Here is a 21,652-nt window from a genome sequence, read left to right on the forward strand (position 1 = left end):
ATTTTCTGAGGTCACTCCCAGACTGCATGCAGGCATCCTGCTTTCTGACTGTGATTAGCTGCTTCAACACCCTGTTACCTTGACTTCTTTGCCATAGTGGACTGTACCTTGAACTGTCAGCCAGACACAAACAGAACCAACCAAACAAACAATCCTATCTTAGTTACTTTTAATCACAGCAACAGGAAGGGAAACTGAGACAAGGAAGCAAATCTGGTTTCTAGCCTTTCCAATCTGCAAAGATTAGAAATATATTAATTTATTTCTGGGTGTCCTTTGCTTTACCCTCTTCTGAGAGAGCTCAGAGAGCTCCTCGTGGTAACATTTTGGTTCTGGGAAAAGAATTTATATCATTTAAATTTTTATTGATATTTAGGGAGTTTACAATAAATTTAGACTCATATGCTATACTTGGTGGTTTAATTGTCTTTATGAGTTTAATGACATTCAATTTTCTTTATAGCCATAAAGAGAATTTTTATTCTTGTTGATGCTTAAACAGAAGAATCCCCGAAGAAACTCAGAATTCCCCTTCCGGTATTCACTGCATTTGCTAAGCAGAACAATCTAGGATTGCCCCAAGATCTGACGAGCTCGTTGGAGCTCACTATTCTCATAGCAAAAGGCAAGTCTTTTCGTGTGATCACAACTCTCATGCAAAAGCACTGCACAGAGTTTATCTTTAAACCTCTTTATTTTATGCTGGAAAATCACAACACACACTTAACCAAATATCTGGTAATATGACAATAATATCACCCTGCCTATTTTACATTTTTAAAAAGATCCTGTGTAGAGACTTGGAAAAGAATGCCTGGAAGGGTCTCAAACCGACTGGAGTTTAAAAAAGAAAGCAGGAGCTCTTGGAGTTTTACAGTGAATTAATTATTTACTACAGGTCACGCATTGTGCTGAGCTTTAGACAGGGATGGGGTGGGGACGAGCAATACCAAGAAAGTGACTAAACAACAATTGTAAGATGAATGAGCAGAAAACTTTCAGATCACACAATCGTGAAATGGTGTTGAGCCAAAGAGAGTTGGCGAGAATAAAGTGGTAGAGCTGCGAGTAGGTAGTGCCCCTAGCCAGCAGGGTGAGATCGCACTCACAGGGCTGGAATTTCTTCAAGGTCCAGGCCTTCCAGGGCCCACCTACCCGGCAGCAGGCCCCGCCCCTCAAGAGACCCGCCCCGCCCACCCGACATCAGGACCCGCCCTTCAAGAGGCATCATTCCGGCAGCCTCCACCCTAGGCATGGCGCTGAGTGACCTCCCGGAACTAACTCTGCTTCTGCTGCCGCTGCTAGTGCAGCTCTCGGCCGGGGACTGCCCGTGCTCCGAGGCCGCTCTTTGCCGACCGATCCGCCATCGCCACGACTTCGAGGTCAGCATTCCCTTTGCCCGTCGGTCTGATACTCAAGGCTGGAAGAGAAGTTGTGCGCTCACTGAGCAGCCTTAACCATCCGAAAGCCTTCCTCTTTTCAGATTTCCTCTAGTGTAGACAGGAATCCTGGGCTCAAAGGTTGGGCAACTTCCTGGGCTTCAGACTGCCAGCTACTGCTTGAGCTAATGCTCCTACCTCATAGGCCCACCAAGGCCAGCTCCTCCCCCAAACCACTCAGCCTCCTGCAGGGAGTGTGGGAGAACCAGTTCTCAGTTTCCAAGGTAGTGCACCTTTAGTAAGAAAGTGTCCACCTCCAAAGTACATCTGAAGGCAGAATTTTCTGTTTACCTTTGCCCTTGGTACGGATCAGTTTTTTAGTTCATGGATGTTCACCCACCCAGGAAGTGGCAAAACAGCTTTGTGAGTAAATTTTCCTTTAAACCAACATGACAGCTTATAAAGCTTACGGACCTCATACTTGAAGCAGAGGTAAAATTTGTTTGACCGAGGTTGATGACAGTAGCTGGACCTGGAGGAAGTCAGCGAGGTCAGAGGGTCCAGTCTCCAAATTGTACAAAGAAGGAACAGTTCATGGGTCTTAAACTTGTGTTTGGTTCTGAAACATATTTAAATGCTTGTGTTTGCATGCATTGCTTAGAAAAAAATAATGACAGTATTTTTGTAGACTGCTTACTGTGGAAACTGGAACGTTCTTTATAAAGAGAGATTTAGGCGCATTAAAGTTTCTTTGAGCAATGGCCATTAGCAGCACTCAGTTCATAAGATCAGAAGTTAAGATTTGGGAGAGAAATAATTAGCTGTTTGGCAATGGATAGCTTGTTACCTTTTTGTTTATGATCTGGTGGAACTTTCCTACTGTGATGGTTTGAATAGGAATGGCCCCCATGGATTCATGTGTTTACATGCTTGGCCCATAGGGAGTGAGTGACACTCTTACAGTCTTGTTAGAGTAGGCATGGCCTTGTTGGAGGAAGTGTCACTGTGGGATGGGCTTTGAGGTCTCATATGCTCAAGCTAGGCCTAGAGTGATGCAGTCTTTCCCCTGCTGCTTGTGGATGAAGATGTAGAACTCTCAGCTCCCTCTCCTGCACCCTGCCTGCCTGGATGCTGCCATGATGATAATGGGCTAATCCTCGGAACTGTAAGCCAACCTCAATTAAATGTTTTCCTTTATAAGAGTTGCCATGGTCATGGTGTCAATTCACAGCAAAAGAGACCCTAAGACACCTACGGAGAGATTAGCTAGTTGGCTGGTTCCGATTGGCTAAGTAGGAGCCCAAGGCACTTATTCAGCTGTTTCAGCCTAAAGACCCTCCCTTCAGTTAAGTGGCTTTATGACAATCTGATTTATTGTGGCACTTACTGGATGACATAGTATTTGTGTGAATTTCTAATTACATACATAGAAAATTATATACTCGTAAATGAGGTCTCACTAGCTTTTTGCTTCTTAAACTGGGCAGAGTAGCTTATAAGAGTCTCTTTCTCCACTGTGTGTATTTGTGTGGCAGGAACACAGGGGGCTGAACTGTGCGTTGAGAATGAACACCATTTGTACTGGCAAGTTTTATGCCAATTTGACACAAGCTAAAGTCATCAGAAAAGAGGAATCCTCGAGAAAATGCCTAAGAGCCAGATGTAGGCAACCTGTAGGACATTTTCTCAATTAGTGATTAGTGGAGGAGGACCCAGCCTATTATGGATGGTGCCATTCCTGGGTTCCAAGACAGTAAGGAGCCTTTTCCCCTGACCCCTGCATCAGGTCCTGCCTCTGAGTTCCCACCCTGTTTGAATTCCTGTCCTGACTTCCTTTGATGATGAACAGCGATGTGGAAGTATAAGCTGAATAAACCCTTTCCTCCCCAACTTGCTTTGGTCATGGTGTTTCATTGCAGTAATAGTCATCACTGAATAAGATAGCATCATGTACCATGTAGTCCTAACACCCTCTTCCTTTGTGTTTTCAAGACTGAGAGTGGTTGCTATTCTATCACAGGCCCTACTTGGTTTTTGCTTTGTTTTTAACAAATTAAGTCTTAAGTATGAGAATTAAAATTAAAATTTAGTTTTACATTCTGTGTGTAGTAACTTTATTGGATGGTTTATTGGAAAAAAAAAAAAAAAGAACTATACATAGGAAATTCAGTGGCAGCCTTAACAATTATGGCCGCGGCTCTTCACAGCCCTTACTGATCAATTCTCCTGTGCTCTTCTACGTCTCTGTTTTTAGTGCCAGTATGTGTCTCCCCTGCTTCAAACGCTAATGGATCTCCAGAAAATTTAATAATTCTATAGTCCTTAAATACTGCTCGAGAATGCCACCTACCTGATTAATTTTAGGTTATTCCTTTCTCTTTGAGCATCTCTGTGATGTAGCTACCTTCTTTTCAGTTCAGAATCTCAGAACTCTCTTCAGTTGTAGGGAACTTGACTTGTAGGAACCTTGTTCTCATCTGCAAATGCTCACTTGTCTGTAGACTTTCTTTTGTCATTCTCCGGAATGCAGAGGTCTCCTCACGTGATGCATTTCTTGGACCACCTGGATAGCAGCTTCCCTGGACATGGTATCAAGGCCCCTGAATTTCCTTCTAGATTTTAATGCTACTGTAATTCCTAATGAATCTTGGCATTTCTTAACCTTGTTGCCTCTAGTACTAGCAAAACACCTCTCCTACGTGTTCATTAAGTGTTGGCTATATCCATGAATGAATACCTTCAGGTAAAAGGAAAACGACCAGTGAAGCTTTTGTGCTTCTAGGATTATCTTTGAAAGAAAAAAAAACAAAAAACAAAAAACAAAAAACCTCGAGGAACAACATTAGCTACTTTAAAATTGGACTTGACTGCCCTTCTAAGTCAGCTTCATCCAAAATCACGCACATAAGCAGTATCCATGGCTCCATCTGAAGGAGGCAGAAGCTTGAAGATCATCAAGTCTGTGGGCTCCGATGCGCCAACCTTCACTGAGACCTCAGTGATTTCTTGCCATATTCATCCAAACTTCCCTACTGTGACCCCAGTTTGGGTCCCTCTTTAATCTGTTTCTCATTTCAGCACAAGGGAATTTTCTAGGGTACATTCCTTTTCCTTTAAAAAAATACTTGTGTCTTAATATTAGGTGAGTAAGCAAAAGAACACATAAACCATAAAGGTGTAAAGCCAGTGTTTTTCCTCATTTCAATTGTCACTCTTTTGTTACTTGGTTTTGGAGTGTGTGTGTGTGTGTGTGTGTGTGCGTGTGCGTGTGTGTGTGTGTGTGCGTGTGTGCGTGCGCGCGCTTATAAATGTATAAAAATGTAATCAACAGTCAAAGTACAAAACCTTAACTGACCTTCATGGCTCCAAAGGGCCATTTGGTCTCAGATGTTCACTGAGGTGCAGTTTGAGTGGCTACCTTAATCTAGATGAGTGATGTTTCTATGTGAGCCATTACAATAAGGTGGTTTTATGAAATAAAAATGATTTCATTCTCCCTGTTTCCCTCATATTAATAACTTTTCAGCAGGGGTGACTTTCATGAATTATCCCGGATTCAATAGACTATGTTCTTTTCTACGCTTTTCCTAAATTCTAGGTGTCTTGCTAAACATTTATAGTCACTGTGCTCTTTCTGTCTTCAGGCCTCAACAGTAGCCAGTGCTTCCTCCAGGTCAGTGCAGCCACCAGTTATACTGGTGACCTGATGTCTTCGTACACTCTCAGTGCCCAGTGTCCACCAAAGCACCTGACATGGGGCTGTTTCAAGTATCTGGATGTCAGTATGATACCTCGGTTAAGTGCTGCTGCCTACCCTGTTTTCCTGGCAGGTCTTTGTGTTTGACATTGGACAGAAAACTTGGAAATCTTACGACTGGTCACAGATTACAACTGTGGCGGTTTTTGGAAAATATGACTCAGAACTTATGTGCTATGCTCATTCAAAAGGAGCCAGGGTAGTGCTAAAAGGTAGGTGTTTAGCAGACACACATCTAGCCAATGCAAAAATATGTGTACTGTTTACTCTAGTCCTTTTTAATGACTTTTTTTTTTCAAAACCTACTTAGTTGTATTACATCTATTCCACGAATAGATTTTTTTAAAAAAAGAAATAAGCCTACTTCTTGGTTTGGAGCAAATGTGATTGCCTAGTTATATCATGCTGCCGTCTAGTAATGGTCTACATGTTCTGCTCTAATTGAGGATGATTTTAGCTCACAGTGACTATTTTGAAGATTAATAAGCAATGGCTGTTATCTGGTACTATGTCTCCATTTGGAAAGCAGCTTGGAGGCCTGATATTCCAAAATTTTGTGTTTCAAAGACTCTGTAATATCTTTGGGAGTGGCTTTGTGAAGTAAGTGGCTTTACCTATGAGAAGCATCCATATAAATATGTCTGTTCCTTCTAAAGGTGATGTGTCCCTGAAGGATATCATTGATCCTGCCTTCAGAGCATCATGGATAGCTCAAAAAGTTGATTTAGCCAAAACACAATATATGGATGGAATTAATATAGACATAGAACAAGAAGTTAATTGCTCATCAGCTGAATATGACGCTTTGACAGCTTTGGTCAAAGAAACCACAGAGCGTTTCCATCGTGAGTTTGAGGGGTCACAGGTAAGTATTTTTATTGTTGGTGGTTTTTAAGCAAAATAAATTCACGTAAGTGTGACTAATGGCATCTTGGTTTTATCGCAATGGTGGAAGAGTTTCTGCACACATTTCACAAACGCCCTTTTCTGTTTGTGAAATAATGTTACTGATATTTAATACGTTTAATGCAGCACAGCAATTGTTCTATCCTCCTGTCTGCAGCACTGTAGACCGTGGGCAGCAAGAAGCCAGGAGGAACTAAACTGGCTTTTACTGGTACAGAGCAGAACAAGCAGGTACTAACGTAGTGCTGGGGAACTGCCTCACTCTCTGTAGGCTCTGTATTATTTGTAAAGAACTCAGGACCCATGCAGGCTCAAAGGACAGATTCTATGGAACCGGTCAGGACCATGACGGTTGGGCCTAGTGCATAACTAGGGCGGATCTCAACACAAGTTTTCCTGTCAGACAAGGTGTAAGTAGCAAAGGGCAGTGTGCCCCCAGATCAGGACTGTCAAACATGATTGCACATTGAGAAAATCCAGGATCTTAAAAGCATATGGACACACACAAATCCACAATGGAGAGTCACTGCCAGATATATGCACGAGGTCCTTGGCACAACCTCTAGCTAAAAACAAAAACAAAACAAAACAACAACAACAACAACAACAACAACAAAAACCCCCCAAAAAACCAAACCTGAGCAAATTAATTATCCCTGTCTTTAAACATTCAAAATCCTGCCAGATGTGATGGCACATGCCTTTAATCCTGGTGCTTAGTAGATAGAGGCAGAGAGACTGGGAGTTCAAGGCTGGCCTGGACTACATAGTGAGATGCTGTCTCAAAGCCAAAGTATTTAAGTGGACTCGCACACATTGTCTTTGGTATCCATGGAAAATTGTTTCCAGTGGATATCAAAATCTGTACTAGAGTCATGCACATAAAATGGCAAAGTATTTGATATACCCTATGCAACGCTACTCATATGCTTTAAAATCATCTTTATATTACTAATAATACCGAATACAACATCTTATATACATAGCTATAATATTGAGGATATAAAAATAAAAATAATATCCACACATAGAAAATTTTAGAAAGAGCCGCAGTATAAACAGACATTTTTCATTTATACTTTGTAGAATTTATGGATGAGAAAATCACCCTTATATAAAGTATGTGTAATGAATATATTCTGAGTATCTATTATATATACATGTAATATTCATCCAAGGTAGAGCGTCATAAGGACTATAAACCAATGATTCTGAAGTTTGCCCCAGGATCACATGGGGGTGTTATGACATTGAGTGTGGAATAGAGCTTGGGAACCTACAGTTTTACCATGTGCTTTGCATGATTATAATAGAGCTGGTTGTCACATGAGACTCACTGGTTCGATTATATGACACAAGGATGGACATATCCGTGGGAAGGAGATTCATGCTTTTACTGGGATGCTGGCATAAGCCTTACACTCAGTAAATGTTCAAAAAGTGGCTATCAGTGTTCAGTGGAATTCAAGTTTTCATCGTAAATCAGCAAGAGCAAATGCCTGGCACTTGGGGTACCTCGTGCCTCTCAGGTTTTGGTTGCAGACATTTTTCCTCACTCTCCTTTTAGCAGAGGGTTAGAATTGGCATGTAGAGAAAGACTATGTTCCAGTTCAGATTGACCCACAGTGAAAGGACAAGGTCAGAGGGACTAGCAATACCAAATTCCAAATTTATCTTTCAAGTTTATAGTAGGTAAAAAATTACATGAAGTTCATATTTACAGGAGTAAAGGTGCAAAGACTACCAGATTGTAAAAGATTCAGAATACAAGGCTGGAAAAATGCATTTTATTAGTATATGATAGATGACATTAAAAGATTATCCTGTGTAATATGTAAACTTGGATGAGAAATGAAGACTAATAAGTGCTAACAATCTAGAAGACCAAGAAGTAGAGGTTCACAGCTTAGAATGGGATGAGGAACATCACTGATGCCCTCAGAAAATGTTTCATAAATATGTGTGGAATGAATTTTTAAATTTACATTTTAGTCTGTGTTGAGTGTGTGTGTGTGTGTGTGTGTGTGTGTGTGTGTGTGTGTGTGTGTGAAAGGTTAGCTTTGTGGAGTCAGTTCTCTCCTTTCATCAGTTACAGAGAACAAACTCAGGTCTCCAGGCTTGGTGGCAATTGCCCTTATCCTGAGCCATTTTGCATGGCCCTGAAAAATAAACTGAAAGGAAAAATTTTAAAGTTACATATCGTTTATACAGTTAGTTTTGAAATAATACTTAAAAGCGTTATTATAAAAAAGAGGGAATAGAACAAATGACAGACCACTCAAAAAGGAGTCGCTCACAACATGGCTTAAAAGGTTCTTCAGCTGATGGAAAACAGCATTGTAGGAATTCTGTCATAGAGTTTGTGATAGTTTGACTATGCTCAGCTCAGGGAGTGGCACTATTAGAAGGTGTGGTCCTGTTGGAGTAGGTGTGTCATTATGGGTGTGGGCATTAACACCCTCATCCTAGCTTCTGGAAGTGACTGTTCTGCTAGCATCCTTCAGATGGAGATGTAGAACTTTCAGCTCCTCCTACACCATGTCTTCCTGGATACTACCATGCTCCTGCCTTGATGATAATGGACTGAACCTCTGAACCTGTAAGCCAGCCCCAGTTAAATGTCCTTTTATAAGACTTGCCTTGGTCATGGTGTCTGTTCACAGCAGTAAAACCCTAACTAAGACAGAGTTAAAGACTAGAAATGCCTGTAAAGAGTTCCTTCTACATCCTTGTTCTAAAAGTAGATTCAGATGCCTTATGTGACTTAGCACAGGGCAAGCTGTAAGAATTAATACTACTAAAACTCTAGGCTTTGGCTTTCTTGTTTCTAACCACTACTTTCTCAGAAGTATATGATAAACTGACAGGCAATTCAAGTGAACATATTCTTAGAATTTAAGATATATAAATAACAACAGAACAGATTGGAAATTTAACAGCTTAGAGCAGTGGTTCTCTACCTGCCAGCCCCAACTCCTTTGGCTAACCTCTATGACCAAAATATTTACATTTCAATTCATAACAGTAACAGAATCACAATTATAAAGTAGCAACAGAAATAATTGTATGGCTAAGTGCCATCACAACATTACAGGTCACAGCATTAGGAGGCTTGAGAAGTACTGCTTAGAGGTTCTCACTTTCTCTATTACAGCAAGACAGACAGCTCCATTTTGTAATAAGAAGGAGTGATAAAGTGGGACCAGTATATAGACATTTTACTTCACAGCCATTTTTTTGTAGAACTGTTAATACTAAGTGAAGCATGGGGAAAACTTTAAGAAAGTCTAAAATTTTGGTAAGATAAATTAGACAAAATATAAATATTTTAATATAAGGACTCATTTTATAATAATTATTACATGTTTACAGGGTGTCAAATAAGGTAAAACATTTGGTGGGATTTTAGACTGTTTGTACATGTTAAAATAAAACTCATTAATATTTAATTGAGGTAAAAACATTTTAATATCCTCACCCTTGTGGACCACCATTCAGAGTAAAGGATAATGTATCACCTGTCTCATGTGGCTGTTTCCAGATACTAAGATCATTTAAGTGTTATGTCCAACATTTTGAGTTGACAAATAAGTCCTAGTCCTGACTGTACGTATATGTGTATGTAGTATTTGGCTCACTCTACCACGTCACATCATGAATCAGGAACTAAATCAGAACACCACCAGGCAGTACCAACGGGCGACGTATGTACAGTGCTTTAAGGTCTTCTGTGTTTCGTTTCTTTTCATGTGGCTTCACTTTCAACTTATTCAGGGGCTCCAACGTCATGCACTTGCTCCTTCCGGTCAGTGAGTTCCCGCCCAGGCTTTGACAACATTTGGATTTGAAATTCTTTTTCTTTACAGTGCCCGGTTCCTGGCCTTGTGTATCCAGATATAGATGCAGGCCATCCAATGTAGTAACAAAACATATTTATTAGACCTCTTCTACATGTGCTAGATTCCATATGCATCCATTATAAGTGTTTCTTTATTCCCGAGTAGAATAAGGGAAGAAAATATTACATGAATAATGCGCAGTTTCTTCACAGGTAACCTTTGATGTAGCTTGGTCACCAAAGTGTATAGACAAAAGGTGCTATAATTATACTGGGATTGCAGACGCCTGTGACTTTCTTTTTGTGATGTCTTACGATGAGCAAAGTCAGATCTGGTCAGAATGTATTGCAGCCGCCAATGCTCCCTACAATCAGACATTAACGGGTAAGAATTAAAAAAAAATCACTTAATTAGTAATATTTATTCCAAACCCTCAGAGACTAAGGTGTATTTTAGTATTTCTAAATTATTTCTACATTCTTTCTGTAAAAAAGTGTGCTTTGCGAATAAAATATAATAAAATATGCTAAGATATTTTGTTTAGTATGGAAGTTAGCACAGAAATTCACAACTAGTCAAGAGTTCAGATAGTAACTGTGTATGTATATGTATGTGAATGTTTATAGACTCACCCATATATATTCAACCAGAAACGGGAACTCACGAGTACTCTGTCTCTCTGTCTCTGTCTCTGTCTCTGTCTCTCTCTCTCTCTCACACACACACACACACACACACACACCTCAAGAAGCGTTTGTGGGGTGGGTAGATAGAAAGAGTTGGGGAGGACCAAAACAAAGTGTGCTGTGGCCTGAGGCTGGCAGGAGCTCTAGCCTATGAACTCCCAGGAAGAGTTGGGGAGCTCATTCATGCCCTTTGCGTTCTAAACTACAGATTTGCTACAGTATAACAACAAAGGCAGTTTTCTTTTAAATATCCACCAGTCATTAGGAAACACACATATTTTTAAACATGAAACACTTGAGTTTCTGTAAGAAATTCTTAATTTCACTGCCACAAAGTTTAATATTTATAGAACTTTTTTAAAGCATTAGAATCCCAAATATCTAATATATATGTTAACAGTTACCACCTAAATTAATATGGTTTCTTGTAATTTTTATTTCTCTTATATTTTGTGTATTTTGTTTCCAACATCATCTATGTTGGATATCATCTCTTATTTAAACAGAACAAGACAAAAAAAAAAAAAAAAAACAAACCTTGGAAAGCAAGATATAGGACTTCCAGTACTTAAGGGATAGCTTTTATAACACTATAAAGAAACTCCCCTTGTATCTGCACAAATATACCTGTTTTTACAGACAATACTGGATGTGGCTGTCCAGCTTGAATGTACACTTCTACCTATATAGAAACAGAATATGCATGTGTTTTCTATCCCCATGTGACTAGGATATACTGACTACATCAGGATGGGCATCAGCCCTAAGAAACTCGTAATGGGTGTTCCCTGGTATGGCTATGATTACACCTGCCTAAATCTCTCAAAGGTAAGAATAACTCATACGTGATATTACTCCATTATAGACTTTGTTCTGCTCTGAATATATGAAACTTTATTTAAATAATTTCTGAAATCCATTTTGAGGGTAAGCTTTGTTTCTTTTTAATTCTTCAATATCATGGCAGTTTCTAAATGCCATACCTTTCATTTTGTTATCAGTTTTATGATTGTTCTGTATAGTCAGGTTATTTGTAGCATATCTTTTTTTAAAGATTTATTTTATGTGAGCACACTGTAGCTGTCTTCAGACACACAGCAGAAGAGGGCATTGGATTCCATCACAGATGGTTGTGAGCCACCATGTGGTTGCTGGGAATTGAACTCAGAACCCCTGGAAGACCAGTCAATGCTCTTAACCACTGAGCCATCGCTCTAGCCCCTAGCATATCTTCTAATAGTTTTATTATTTTTCTCATTTGGCTGCCATCATTTGCTCAGTAATAACACGCACTGTTTTTAATTTCTAGGGTGATATTTGCACCATTGCAAAGGTCCCTTTTAGAGGAGCTCCTTGTAGTGATGCTGCAGGACATCAGGTGCCCTACAAGGTGATCATGAAGCAAGTAAATAGTTCTGTTTCCGGAAGCCAGTGGAACAAAGACCAGCAAGCTCCTTATTATAACTACAAGGTGAACGTCACAATTTATGAACATTATGCTATTTACATAATTTGATTATGTTGCGGTTAGGTATTCGATATTAACAACTTACCACTTCTATTGTTAATATGCCTGCCTTTGAGTCTGCGTAATAAGTAGAAGAACATTTCAGGTTACATTACTAGTGGAATACTCTGCTTGGTCAATTTCCTTTTGAAAGTTCCATAAAATGTGCATATTACAAATAGGACTTCCTTAAGAGTTGATAATTATGCTAAGGTAATTGTTTTTAAAAGGCCTTTGATCAAAGTAGGTTTTATGTTTGAAAATCTCTATTTCAAAATAGCTTAATGCTTCTGATGAGATCCAAAGAAGTAGGTATGAAAAGGGGAGTAGCAGATGAATCATGATATATTTTTATATTGAAAATAATAGCATTTACCAAGTTTATTTTTACAAGTAAGACAAATTATAAGGATTATTGAAACTTAGAGTCAGAAAAATATTACATAAGAAAACGAAGAGGTATAGGCATGGTTTAAAAAAGAGGAGTAGCAATAGAAATAAATGCCTATTCCAGAATCAAAGAATTGTTATGTTTCACAATCTAGCAAAAATAAAACATTTTTTACCTAAAAAACCTGAAGTACAAATTATCTTAAAGTTCCTTTGAATTATGTTACTTTAAAAGGAGTATTGAAATATTAGTTATTTGTTGCCTGTATACTACTGACTGGTGATCTGATATTTGTTTGTAGAAAATTGATTGCAAACACATTACTATATCCTTTGAACTCCATTACATAAATCCTATCTTCTTTACATATGATCCCCTTCCAACTTGGAATAAATCTATACATATAGTATTAAGCAATCTGAACTTCAGAATCAAAATTAAATGATTAACAGTTAAACCCTGAGTATATTATAATCCTATCATATATATGTATGTAATATTGTCTGTATATGTGTATGTAATATATATTAAGCAGTTATTACTAGAGCTCTGTTCTGAGAACTGTTAATATCATATACATAGACAAGCACATATATGTGAAAATATGCATGCATGTGCTATGACCAAATATATTTAGAAAACACTTGGCCATATCTGGGATTTGTCTGGAATTTCTATTATATGCAGTTATATTAAAATATTTAAGAAGTGTTGCAATGCATATAGCTATTTATTTAACCTCGAGCCTGTTTTAATCCACTCAGCACCAGGCAGGAGAGGATTATTTTCTGGTTATAATAAACAGTTATATATAATTTAGAATGCACACACTGTCATGCAAAGTTTTGTAGCCGTTGGTTTAAGTTTTTTAGTAAGGGAGAAGATGTGGAAACATTCTTTTTTAAACAATAACATTTTTAGTTGAAAAAATTATATCTAATTATGGTATGCAACCAGTTTCAGTGTATGTATCCACTGTAGTAGGGTGGTTAAATTCATTAGTTAATGTGTCTTACTTCACCTACTTCTTTTATAATAAGTAGTGTGTGAAGTCACAGTCAGTTAAAGTCAGCAGTTTTCAAATCTATAAACCCTTGGTACTTTGCTCTTCAGTATAGTGACAATGGCATTCGACATTTCTCTCTTGTCTGACTAAAACAATGTGTCCTTTGAATGCCTCTCATTCTCCCTATCCTGTCTTCTAATATAACTACCATTTTAGTTTCTTTGAACAACTAGGATTCTTTTTTTAGGTAAGTATACTTATTTTATTTTCTAGACCCACTTCAAGGTAGTTTTATTCACATGTATTAGTTGCATATATCAATGGGACTCAGTATCATTTTCAGCACAATACACAGTGTCCACCAATAAAATCAAGGTTGACAGCATTTCTGCTTATCATTTCTTCATGTTTAAAGCCCTTGAACTCTGAACTCTTATTTATGAAATATCCCTTTCATCTCACAAGTGTGTCTTGGTAACCGCCATCTAAAGCATACTGTTTGAGGTTAAATAATTCATGAAATATTTTGGGGAGCCTTGGGAACCTGCTGTCACTGTTAGGTTCTGCATTTTTAGTCACAGTACCGTAAAGTGTCTGCTGTGCTTGAGAAGAATCACTCCGTGTGTTTGTCCCGTTTGTCAGCAGCAGCTTCATCTTGGACTCAATATTCTGGAACCATGTATACTTTAAAGGTGCTTAAACCAATCAATGTACAAGATAAAGAATTAAGAATGAGGGGTGCCTGTACTGAAGGAGTCCACTAAGCTGAAATACACTGCAGCCTATTTGCTGACCAAGTTACTACTGCTCTTCAAAGTCGACAAATCAGGAACAGATAGACTACTACTCACATTCATTCAGAGTTGCCTTTACATAGTTTCCTAATGCATTTAACAACAGTAAATTAGTTTTCATTATAGTTCTGGCTTTTTTTAAAAAACATTTTTCTTCTTCATTTGTTCTTTTGCCTGCATCTGGTCCTCTAATCTTCCTTCCTTTCTGATAACCTGCGCATTTCCTGAGAGACAGTGTGTGGGACTCAGTCTGCTCATGCTCTCGGTCAGCTCTGTGCTGAGTCACCTCCAACAGCTTCCCACATCAATCCTGTCAAACCAGGAAGGCGGTCCTCTCCTCCTCCACGGCTATTACCTGTTCATCTGGATGATTTATCACAAACAATATTCATCTGTTGAACTTCTAGGTTGGCACACTTCCAGAAACTGTAAAGAATACAAATAAATAAACAAATAATCGGATTTTAATAGTAACAGTTGTTCTTTTTACTTGGACTGCATATCAGAGTTGCCCAGTGGAATATTAAGACATAAAATAATGAAATATTATATCCCAGCACCTGCCTTGTTTGATTCAACAAGCTCTATGTAGAGTGAAAATATATGAATGTGAACTGTCGGTTCTGTCTGGTGTTTCTCTGGACAGGGTCTCACTGCAGCTCAGGCTAGCCTTGAACTTATGATCCTCTTGCCTCATCCTTGTGGATGCCAAGTGTTCATCACCAGGCCCCACTGAAGTCTGTACATTTCAAAGCTCTCTGGTCTGCAGTGACTCAAGTGCATGTCTTAGTTGCTAACAATCAGAACATATAAAAGGGAGAATCTTATGGCAGAGAATAGATACCTCTTAAATAGAATACCTCTTAAGTAGAGGTTAAAGTTGTGTAATATTTATGGTTGCTAAAGTACCATAAAGCACAAGATAGTATTTAGAAATATCATGTATACAACCATGAAAAAAATAGAGCAGTGAAGTAATATGCTATAATTATTAAAACTTTTATTGCATGCATTTTTGAATCCTTAGATTTCAGTATTTTCCCTTGTCCTGAATACTTTAAATTTCCAATTTAATTGTTTTTATATAGGATCCTGCTGGCCGTTTTCATCAGGTGTGGTATGATAACCCCCAGAGCATTTCACTAAAGGCAGCATATGTCAAAAGCCATGGCTTGCGGGGCATTGGCATGTGGAATGCAAACTGTCTTGACTACTCAGATGATGCCCTCGCCAGAGAGCAAACAGAAGAAATGTGGGGAGCCTTAAAACCAAGGCTGTGATGGAGAGGAGCATCTTTGGTTATACTATTAGATTTGCAGACTGACCTGAATTAGTAGATCTACCTTCTAGAAGAAATAAATGTATATATTTTGTCATATTGCCATAACTTATTTACTGTTCTACTCAATACACAGGTAAGAAAAAAAATTCATTTGTACTTGAAAAATACATACATATCTTAAATACTCAGGAATATAAAAGCAAGAAACAAGTCAATTTACTCTATTAAATACTCTTCTGTGTTTCAGTATTATAATTTTATTATGATTAGAAAAGTTGCTTTCAGAATTTCATGCTGAATATTTATTTTCTCCTCATATTAAAATATACTGTTAAAAATCAATACAGATTTTAAAAATATGTGTAATTATAAGACAAGTGAAGATAATGGGGGAGTACATATGACCATAGTATGTTACACACATGTACAGAATATTCATAATAAAGCACTGGTATTTACTAAAATATGTTTTACTAATCATTAATTTTACCATCATACTGGCCTGTAATCTTAAGTTTATTAAAAATAAGTAATTATGAAATATAGTACTACAAAGTAGGTAATAGACTCAAAATATTTAAAACAGCTACTGTATAGATTTATGCTATAATTTGAAATACCCCCCAAAAATAAAAATTAAATCTAATTTAAAATTTAACTGTTAAATCAACCTTATTATTTAATAAAACATTGCTAAGAAACAGTGACTTATTTTGTTCAAATATATTTAAATTTTCAAGAAATAAATAAACATACATATTGGAGATTGGAAAGTTGTACCCATTTTCTTCTGTGTCAGTTCAGCTTTTAATGTCTGTACATCTGAAACTGCTTGTTTTCTCATCTGTAGAAAGAGATACCTTTAAAAAGTGAGCTTCATCTTATCCTCCTAAAAGTACATTATGGTTGGAACTGTCCTCATTTGCCATTCATGCCTTCATTCTTATTAGATTACATTAAATTCATACATTATACATCCTGTTTAATAGGCACACTTATCTAACTAGATGTACATGAGATAATGTCCTTTATGGGTATATAAAGGGCAGTTGAAAAACAGTTTAAAAAGAGCCTGATTTTTTACTTTAGCTTTGAAATCTCAATGTGTAACAAGTAAAACAGATGCTAACAAGACCCTGGACAGGAGACTCCTGAGGAAAGCACAGGTAATAAACATCGTAAGACAGAATTTGTGCCCAAACTGTTTCTAAGGTTCTTAAACCTCTGGTTTTCCTCATGTTATAAATAAGGAAGCTTGAGGCCAACCTACAGGCTAAGTACTTCGCTCAGAGTGTAAAGCACAGGGTGGAGCAGCTTCATGCTTCACACTTCCTTTAGAATAAAGAACCCAGGCTTCTCTGGGTTTCTGGTGTCACACGCTGTATTTTAAAACAAATTCTGTTAAGATACAGCATTTTAGAAGGACTACTTATACTCTGTTACCTTGAATAAACATAGTTGCAAAAGACTCATGCTTGCTTTTCTGCTCCTTATTTCTGATGAGTATTGGTGGGAATGCTTTAGGCAGTTTATCCAGGAATCAATAAACACTTCGTATTGGTTGTATAGCCTTTAGACATATGGTTAAATATGGGATTTTTTTTCTCCTAATCCATAAGTCAAAACTTTATTTTATATCTTTAAAACTAAATTATTATTTATGCTCAATCATAAATAACATTTGTAAACTTAAACTCAACACAGAAGGTGGAATCAAATGTGCATGTGTTCCAGAAGAAATCAGAGAAAGTCATAATGGAAGATTTGGGGACACTGTCTTCTGAATCCCCACTGTCTTCAGGGGTACAAGTCTCCACTCTAGCTTCTCCACATGCTGAACACATAGTTCTCCTTCCCTGGACAAGTTGGTTTTGATTTCATAAGTTTCCTCTGTTCTTTTCCTCTTAAATCTTAAGCATTCTATTGTGAGCTATCCTTGAGGGAAGTGAGATGCATCTAGAACTATACTGTCCAAAGCAGTAGACTACTGGAAATTTAAATTAACAAAAGGTAAATCAAATTCAAAAAGCAGGCCCTTACTCACACAAGCTACATGGGAAGGGCGTACTTTCCTTAGATAGTAGCGCCAACCATATTCAACAGTGAGGTACACAACATCTCTATTCTAGAAAGTTCTGTAGTCAGTGCTAATTCTAGAAAGTGATGATTGTGTACCATGAAGCTATTCTGGAAAAAGAGTCAGCTTTTATTCTGGGGTCAGCTTTTATGCTTTAATGAAAGAATATATAGTCTCTTGTTCAACAAACAAGTTTTGTTTTTGTTTTTGTTTTTTAAATCCCAGCAGAGAAGTGCTTGTCTATCAAGCACAATGAGTTGCAAGAACCTCAGGGCTGAAACAAACAAACAAACAAGACCAGCATATGCACATATGCATACACGTGTGTCTTAGTCAGGGTTCCAATTCCTACATAACACACCATGACCAAGAAGCAAGTTGGGGAGGAAAGGGTTATTCAGCTTACACTTTCACACTGCTGTTCATCACCAAAGGAAGTCAGGACTGGAACTCAAGCAGGTCAGGAAGCAGGAGCTGATGCAGAGGCCACGGAGGGATGTTACTTACTGGCTTGCTTCCCCTGGCTTTCTTATAGAACTCAGGACTACCAACCCAGGGATGGCACCGCCCACAATGGCCTGGGCCCTCCTCCCCTTGATCACTAGTTGAGAAAATGCCTTACAGCTGGATCTCATGGAGGCATTTCCTCAATGGAGGCTCCTTTCTCTGTGATAACTCCAGTTTGTGTCAAGTTGACACACAAAACTAGCCAGTACACATATGTTAAAAACTGCAACAAAGGCATACATACTTCAGAGACTATTCTTATGATACAATTACACATCGCTTTATCAAAAAACAGTTAAGAGCACTCTAAATCATCTACTAAACATCCAGCATAAAAAAGCTCCAACTAGAGAAATAAAGTTTATACTAAGGCAGTCTCTGCTCTAAAGGAAATTTAGCATCCAGTAGAAGAGCCATGCTCTTCACGTATGAAAATAACAAGAAAATGAGTACCCAAGAAAAGGGAAGAAATGTGGGAGTTGGGGCTTTACTGGAGATTTGTCAAATTATGAATGTCTGAAATACAGGACCTCATGCATGCTAATGGAAGGAAACCTATTTTTTAGTATGTTTTTTATCTTCTTACATGTTGTATTGTTCACATGGTCCTTTAATCTTTAATTATTTTAGTAAATTTCCCTTTGCTTGTTATAACATGCATCTTTTTGTTGTATTTAGTTTGCTTTGTGAGTTTTGTTCATCATCTTTTAATTAATGCTAAAGCACCAATTTAAGAAGAGTCAGTCATGGCTACCTTTATAACATTGACATTCAAGGTTAAAATGCCAAACACTTTATTTCAAGATGAATGTTATAATCTCTTTAGGAAAAATATAGATTACCTTAACTTCTAATATGAGTTTCATTTTATCAGTATCCAATTTTCTCTTAAGTTGGTCAATTGCATGCTGTACTTCAGTAATCTGAATTATAAGATAATTCTGTGTGAAACATAAAATTATGTATTTAGTATATTTGTATATTTAGTAAAAATAGCCTTATGAACATGAACTATGAAGTGGTCATTAAAATAAATCTATGTCAGAAAACAAACTTATTGTTTTGGATATCTGTATTTCTGTTGAGTTCTTGTGCATTAGGGATTACTTTCTCTTCTGTTCTACACTAGTCAATTATTGTTTTTAGGAAATGCGTATGGCATCCTGGTGCACACTTGTACTCACAGCATTTAGGAAGCTGAGACAGTAGAAGCTCAAGTTTAAGGCCAGGCTAGGTACATAGTAAAATCTCGTCTCAGTAAACAAAATTGATATTTGTAAAATGGACCATCAATTTAATGTCATTAACACTATTAAATTATGAAGGTATTACAAGACACCAAAAAATCAGCATAGTATTTTATTAGCTGAATTAGATTAGGATTATTCTTTAAATATCGATTTGCTAAACTTTTATATAAGAAAATCTATTCAGAGTTCTGCCTAGTTGACCCCCACCAAGGTAAAGGAAAGATTTTTATATTTCATAACTCTAGGCCAGGTTTCTTTTCTATTTTAAAAACATATGATCCTACATCCTGAATAAGACTTTTCTAGTGGAAGAGAACACAGTTTACAGTACCTTAGAATCTGAGATGTTTGCCAGATTCCTTGGTCGCATCTTGATCTCCCTGGCTTCAAGTTGCATGAGCAGTTTTTTATAGTAAAGTTCCAAATCTTCTCGAAGTTTTGTTAAAACTTCCTCCAACGATGCTGTGACTTTCTTGGTGTCAAAGTATTTTTTCTTCCAGCTATCAGAGGCTACAAACAAAACACAAACTACAAAAGTTATAGGTTGTTACTATTAAAGGATTAAACTCTCAAGATAGGAAAGACCCTAGAGTTTAACAAAACAAAACAAAACAAAACGAAGCAAGAAATAACCAATTAAAAGTATTTTCCTTCTCTCCCTTTTTCCATCTCTTATTGACTTATTAAATACTTTAGGGCTGAGAGACACATTTGCAAATTAATAATATGCATAGTGTGTTGGTTTGAATGAGAAGGACACCTATAGGCTCATATATTTGACTGTTTGACCCAAAGTTAGTAGAACTCATTGGGAAGGATTAGGAGGTGTGGCCCTGTTGGTAGATAGGGGTGGGGGTAGACTTGAAAGTTTGAAAAGCCCATGCCATGCTCAGTCTCTCTCTTCACCTCCTGCTTGTATATCCAATGTAAACTCTTATCTACTGCCCCAAGTACCTTGCCTCCCTGCTTGCTGCCAGATTTGATGATCATGGACTAACCCTCTGAAACTTTAAGCAAGCCACCAATTAAATGATTTTTGTTAAAAGTTGCCTTGGTCATGGTGTCTCCTAACAGCAATATAAAAGTAACAAGACAGAAGTTGGTACTAGGGACTAGGGCATTGCTGTGATAGACCTTAGCATGTTGCCTGTTGGAAGAATGCTGACTTCAGGATTTTAGATTAAGAAAGTGGTTTAATGCTGTAAGCAGCAGTTTAATTGGCCATCCTAGGAAGAACCTGGAAAACTGTAGTGCTGAAAGCAATGTAGATGATGGAGGTCCAGCTCAATGTTTCAGGGGGAGCAAAGTTAGCAACTGGGCTAGAGGCAATTATTGTAATCTTTTGGCAAAGAAAGTAGCTACTTTTTACCTTTCTCCAAAGAAATTCCCTGAGGTGAAATGTAAGAGTTTTGGACTCATATAACGACTGTCAGCAGAAATTTCAAGACAAGCTAGTATTGACTGTGCAGAAGGTTATTAATGACCACTCATACAGATCTGCAATGAAAAAGAGAAAGCTGGGCAAAAAGAAAACAAAATGTGAGTCTGAGGAGAAAAGAAGCACAAGAAAATTAATGCTGGAGCCAAGTCCTGTGCTCAAAGAAATGAGAAACTTAAAGTCCTGGTGAGAAATGGATACTAAGTGGACTAGTAAAGGGAGGGTACCTTCAGCTAATGCTGCAACCTGTGAGAGGAAAACATCCAAAGGATTTTCTCAGACTGAAAAGCAACTCCAAAGGAAAGCTTATGCAGATGTAATTAAGAAGGGGACAGCTTTGTGCTCAAGCAAGATCATGGCAGCTTTGTTCACATGGTTATGGTTGTAGAATCAAGGATACAAGAATAAAAGGGTTATAGAATCTTCTTCCACAGTTAAAAAACACTGTTGAGGCTAGATGTGTTGCAGAGGACTCATTGTATGGAGGCCCAGAGAGGACATTTGTGTGAAGTTGTGAAAGTGAAGCCTGGATTGTATTGGACTCCAAGATTTTGGAAATGCCAGAACCCTGGATGTCTGCTGAGAGCTATATACAAGGAGAAAGAGCCCAACAGAGAGAAGTGTACTGGAGTCAACAAAGCTGGAATGAGTGGGGAGATCATAAAAGCCATCTAAGCCCTTTATTATCAGACATAGAGTTACAGGATTCAAGAGTTTGCACTGCTGGGTTTTAGTCTTGCTTTGGTCCAACATCTCCTCACTTTCCTTCCTTTTGGGATCATAACGGATGAAGGATGCACAGCTTAGAATAAGCGCTGGAAAAGCTAGGATTG

General features: G+C 37.9%; 2 protein-coding genes across 2 annotated transcripts in view; one reads left to right on the plus strand and one right to left on the minus strand.

The window, feature by feature from the left end:
- Positions 1–1,253: 1,253 nt before the first annotated feature.
- CTBS (chitobiase) lies at positions 1,254–16,127 on the plus strand (the record flags this gene model as incomplete). Its single annotated transcript, XM_080915111.1, has 7 exons — positions 1,254–1,382; positions 5,210–5,348; positions 5,793–6,001; positions 10,094–10,265; positions 11,298–11,395; positions 11,877–12,038; positions 15,354–16,127. 7 exons carry the CDS (start codon positions 1,254–1,256, stop codon positions 15,543–15,545), a joined length of 1,101 nt encoding a protein of 366 aa, XP_080771237.1. The 3' UTR covers positions 15,546–16,127.
- SPATA1 (spermatogenesis associated 1) overlaps positions 10,148–21,652 on the minus strand; it is a 39,788-nt gene continuing 28,283 nt past the window's right edge. Inside the window, exons 11-15 of the mRNA XM_080915113.1 lie at positions 19,713–19,891; positions 18,974–19,072; positions 16,304–16,391; positions 14,621–14,691; positions 10,148–10,245 (exon numbers count right to left, since the gene is read on the minus strand). Of these exons, the coding sequence (XP_080771239.1) occupies positions 14,669–14,691; positions 16,304–16,391; positions 18,974–19,072; positions 19,713–19,891 (389 nt within the window). The 3' untranslated portion in view covers positions 10,148–10,245; positions 14,621–14,668. The remainder of the gene's footprint in view (positions 10,246–14,620; positions 14,692–16,303; positions 16,392–18,973; positions 19,073–19,712; positions 19,892–21,652) is intronic.

Source organism: Micromys minutus, assembly GCF_963924665.1.
Source record: "Micromys minutus genome assembly, chromosome: 4".
In the NCBI taxonomy this organism is placed as follows: Eukaryota; Metazoa; Chordata; class Mammalia; order Rodentia; family Muridae; genus Micromys; species Micromys minutus.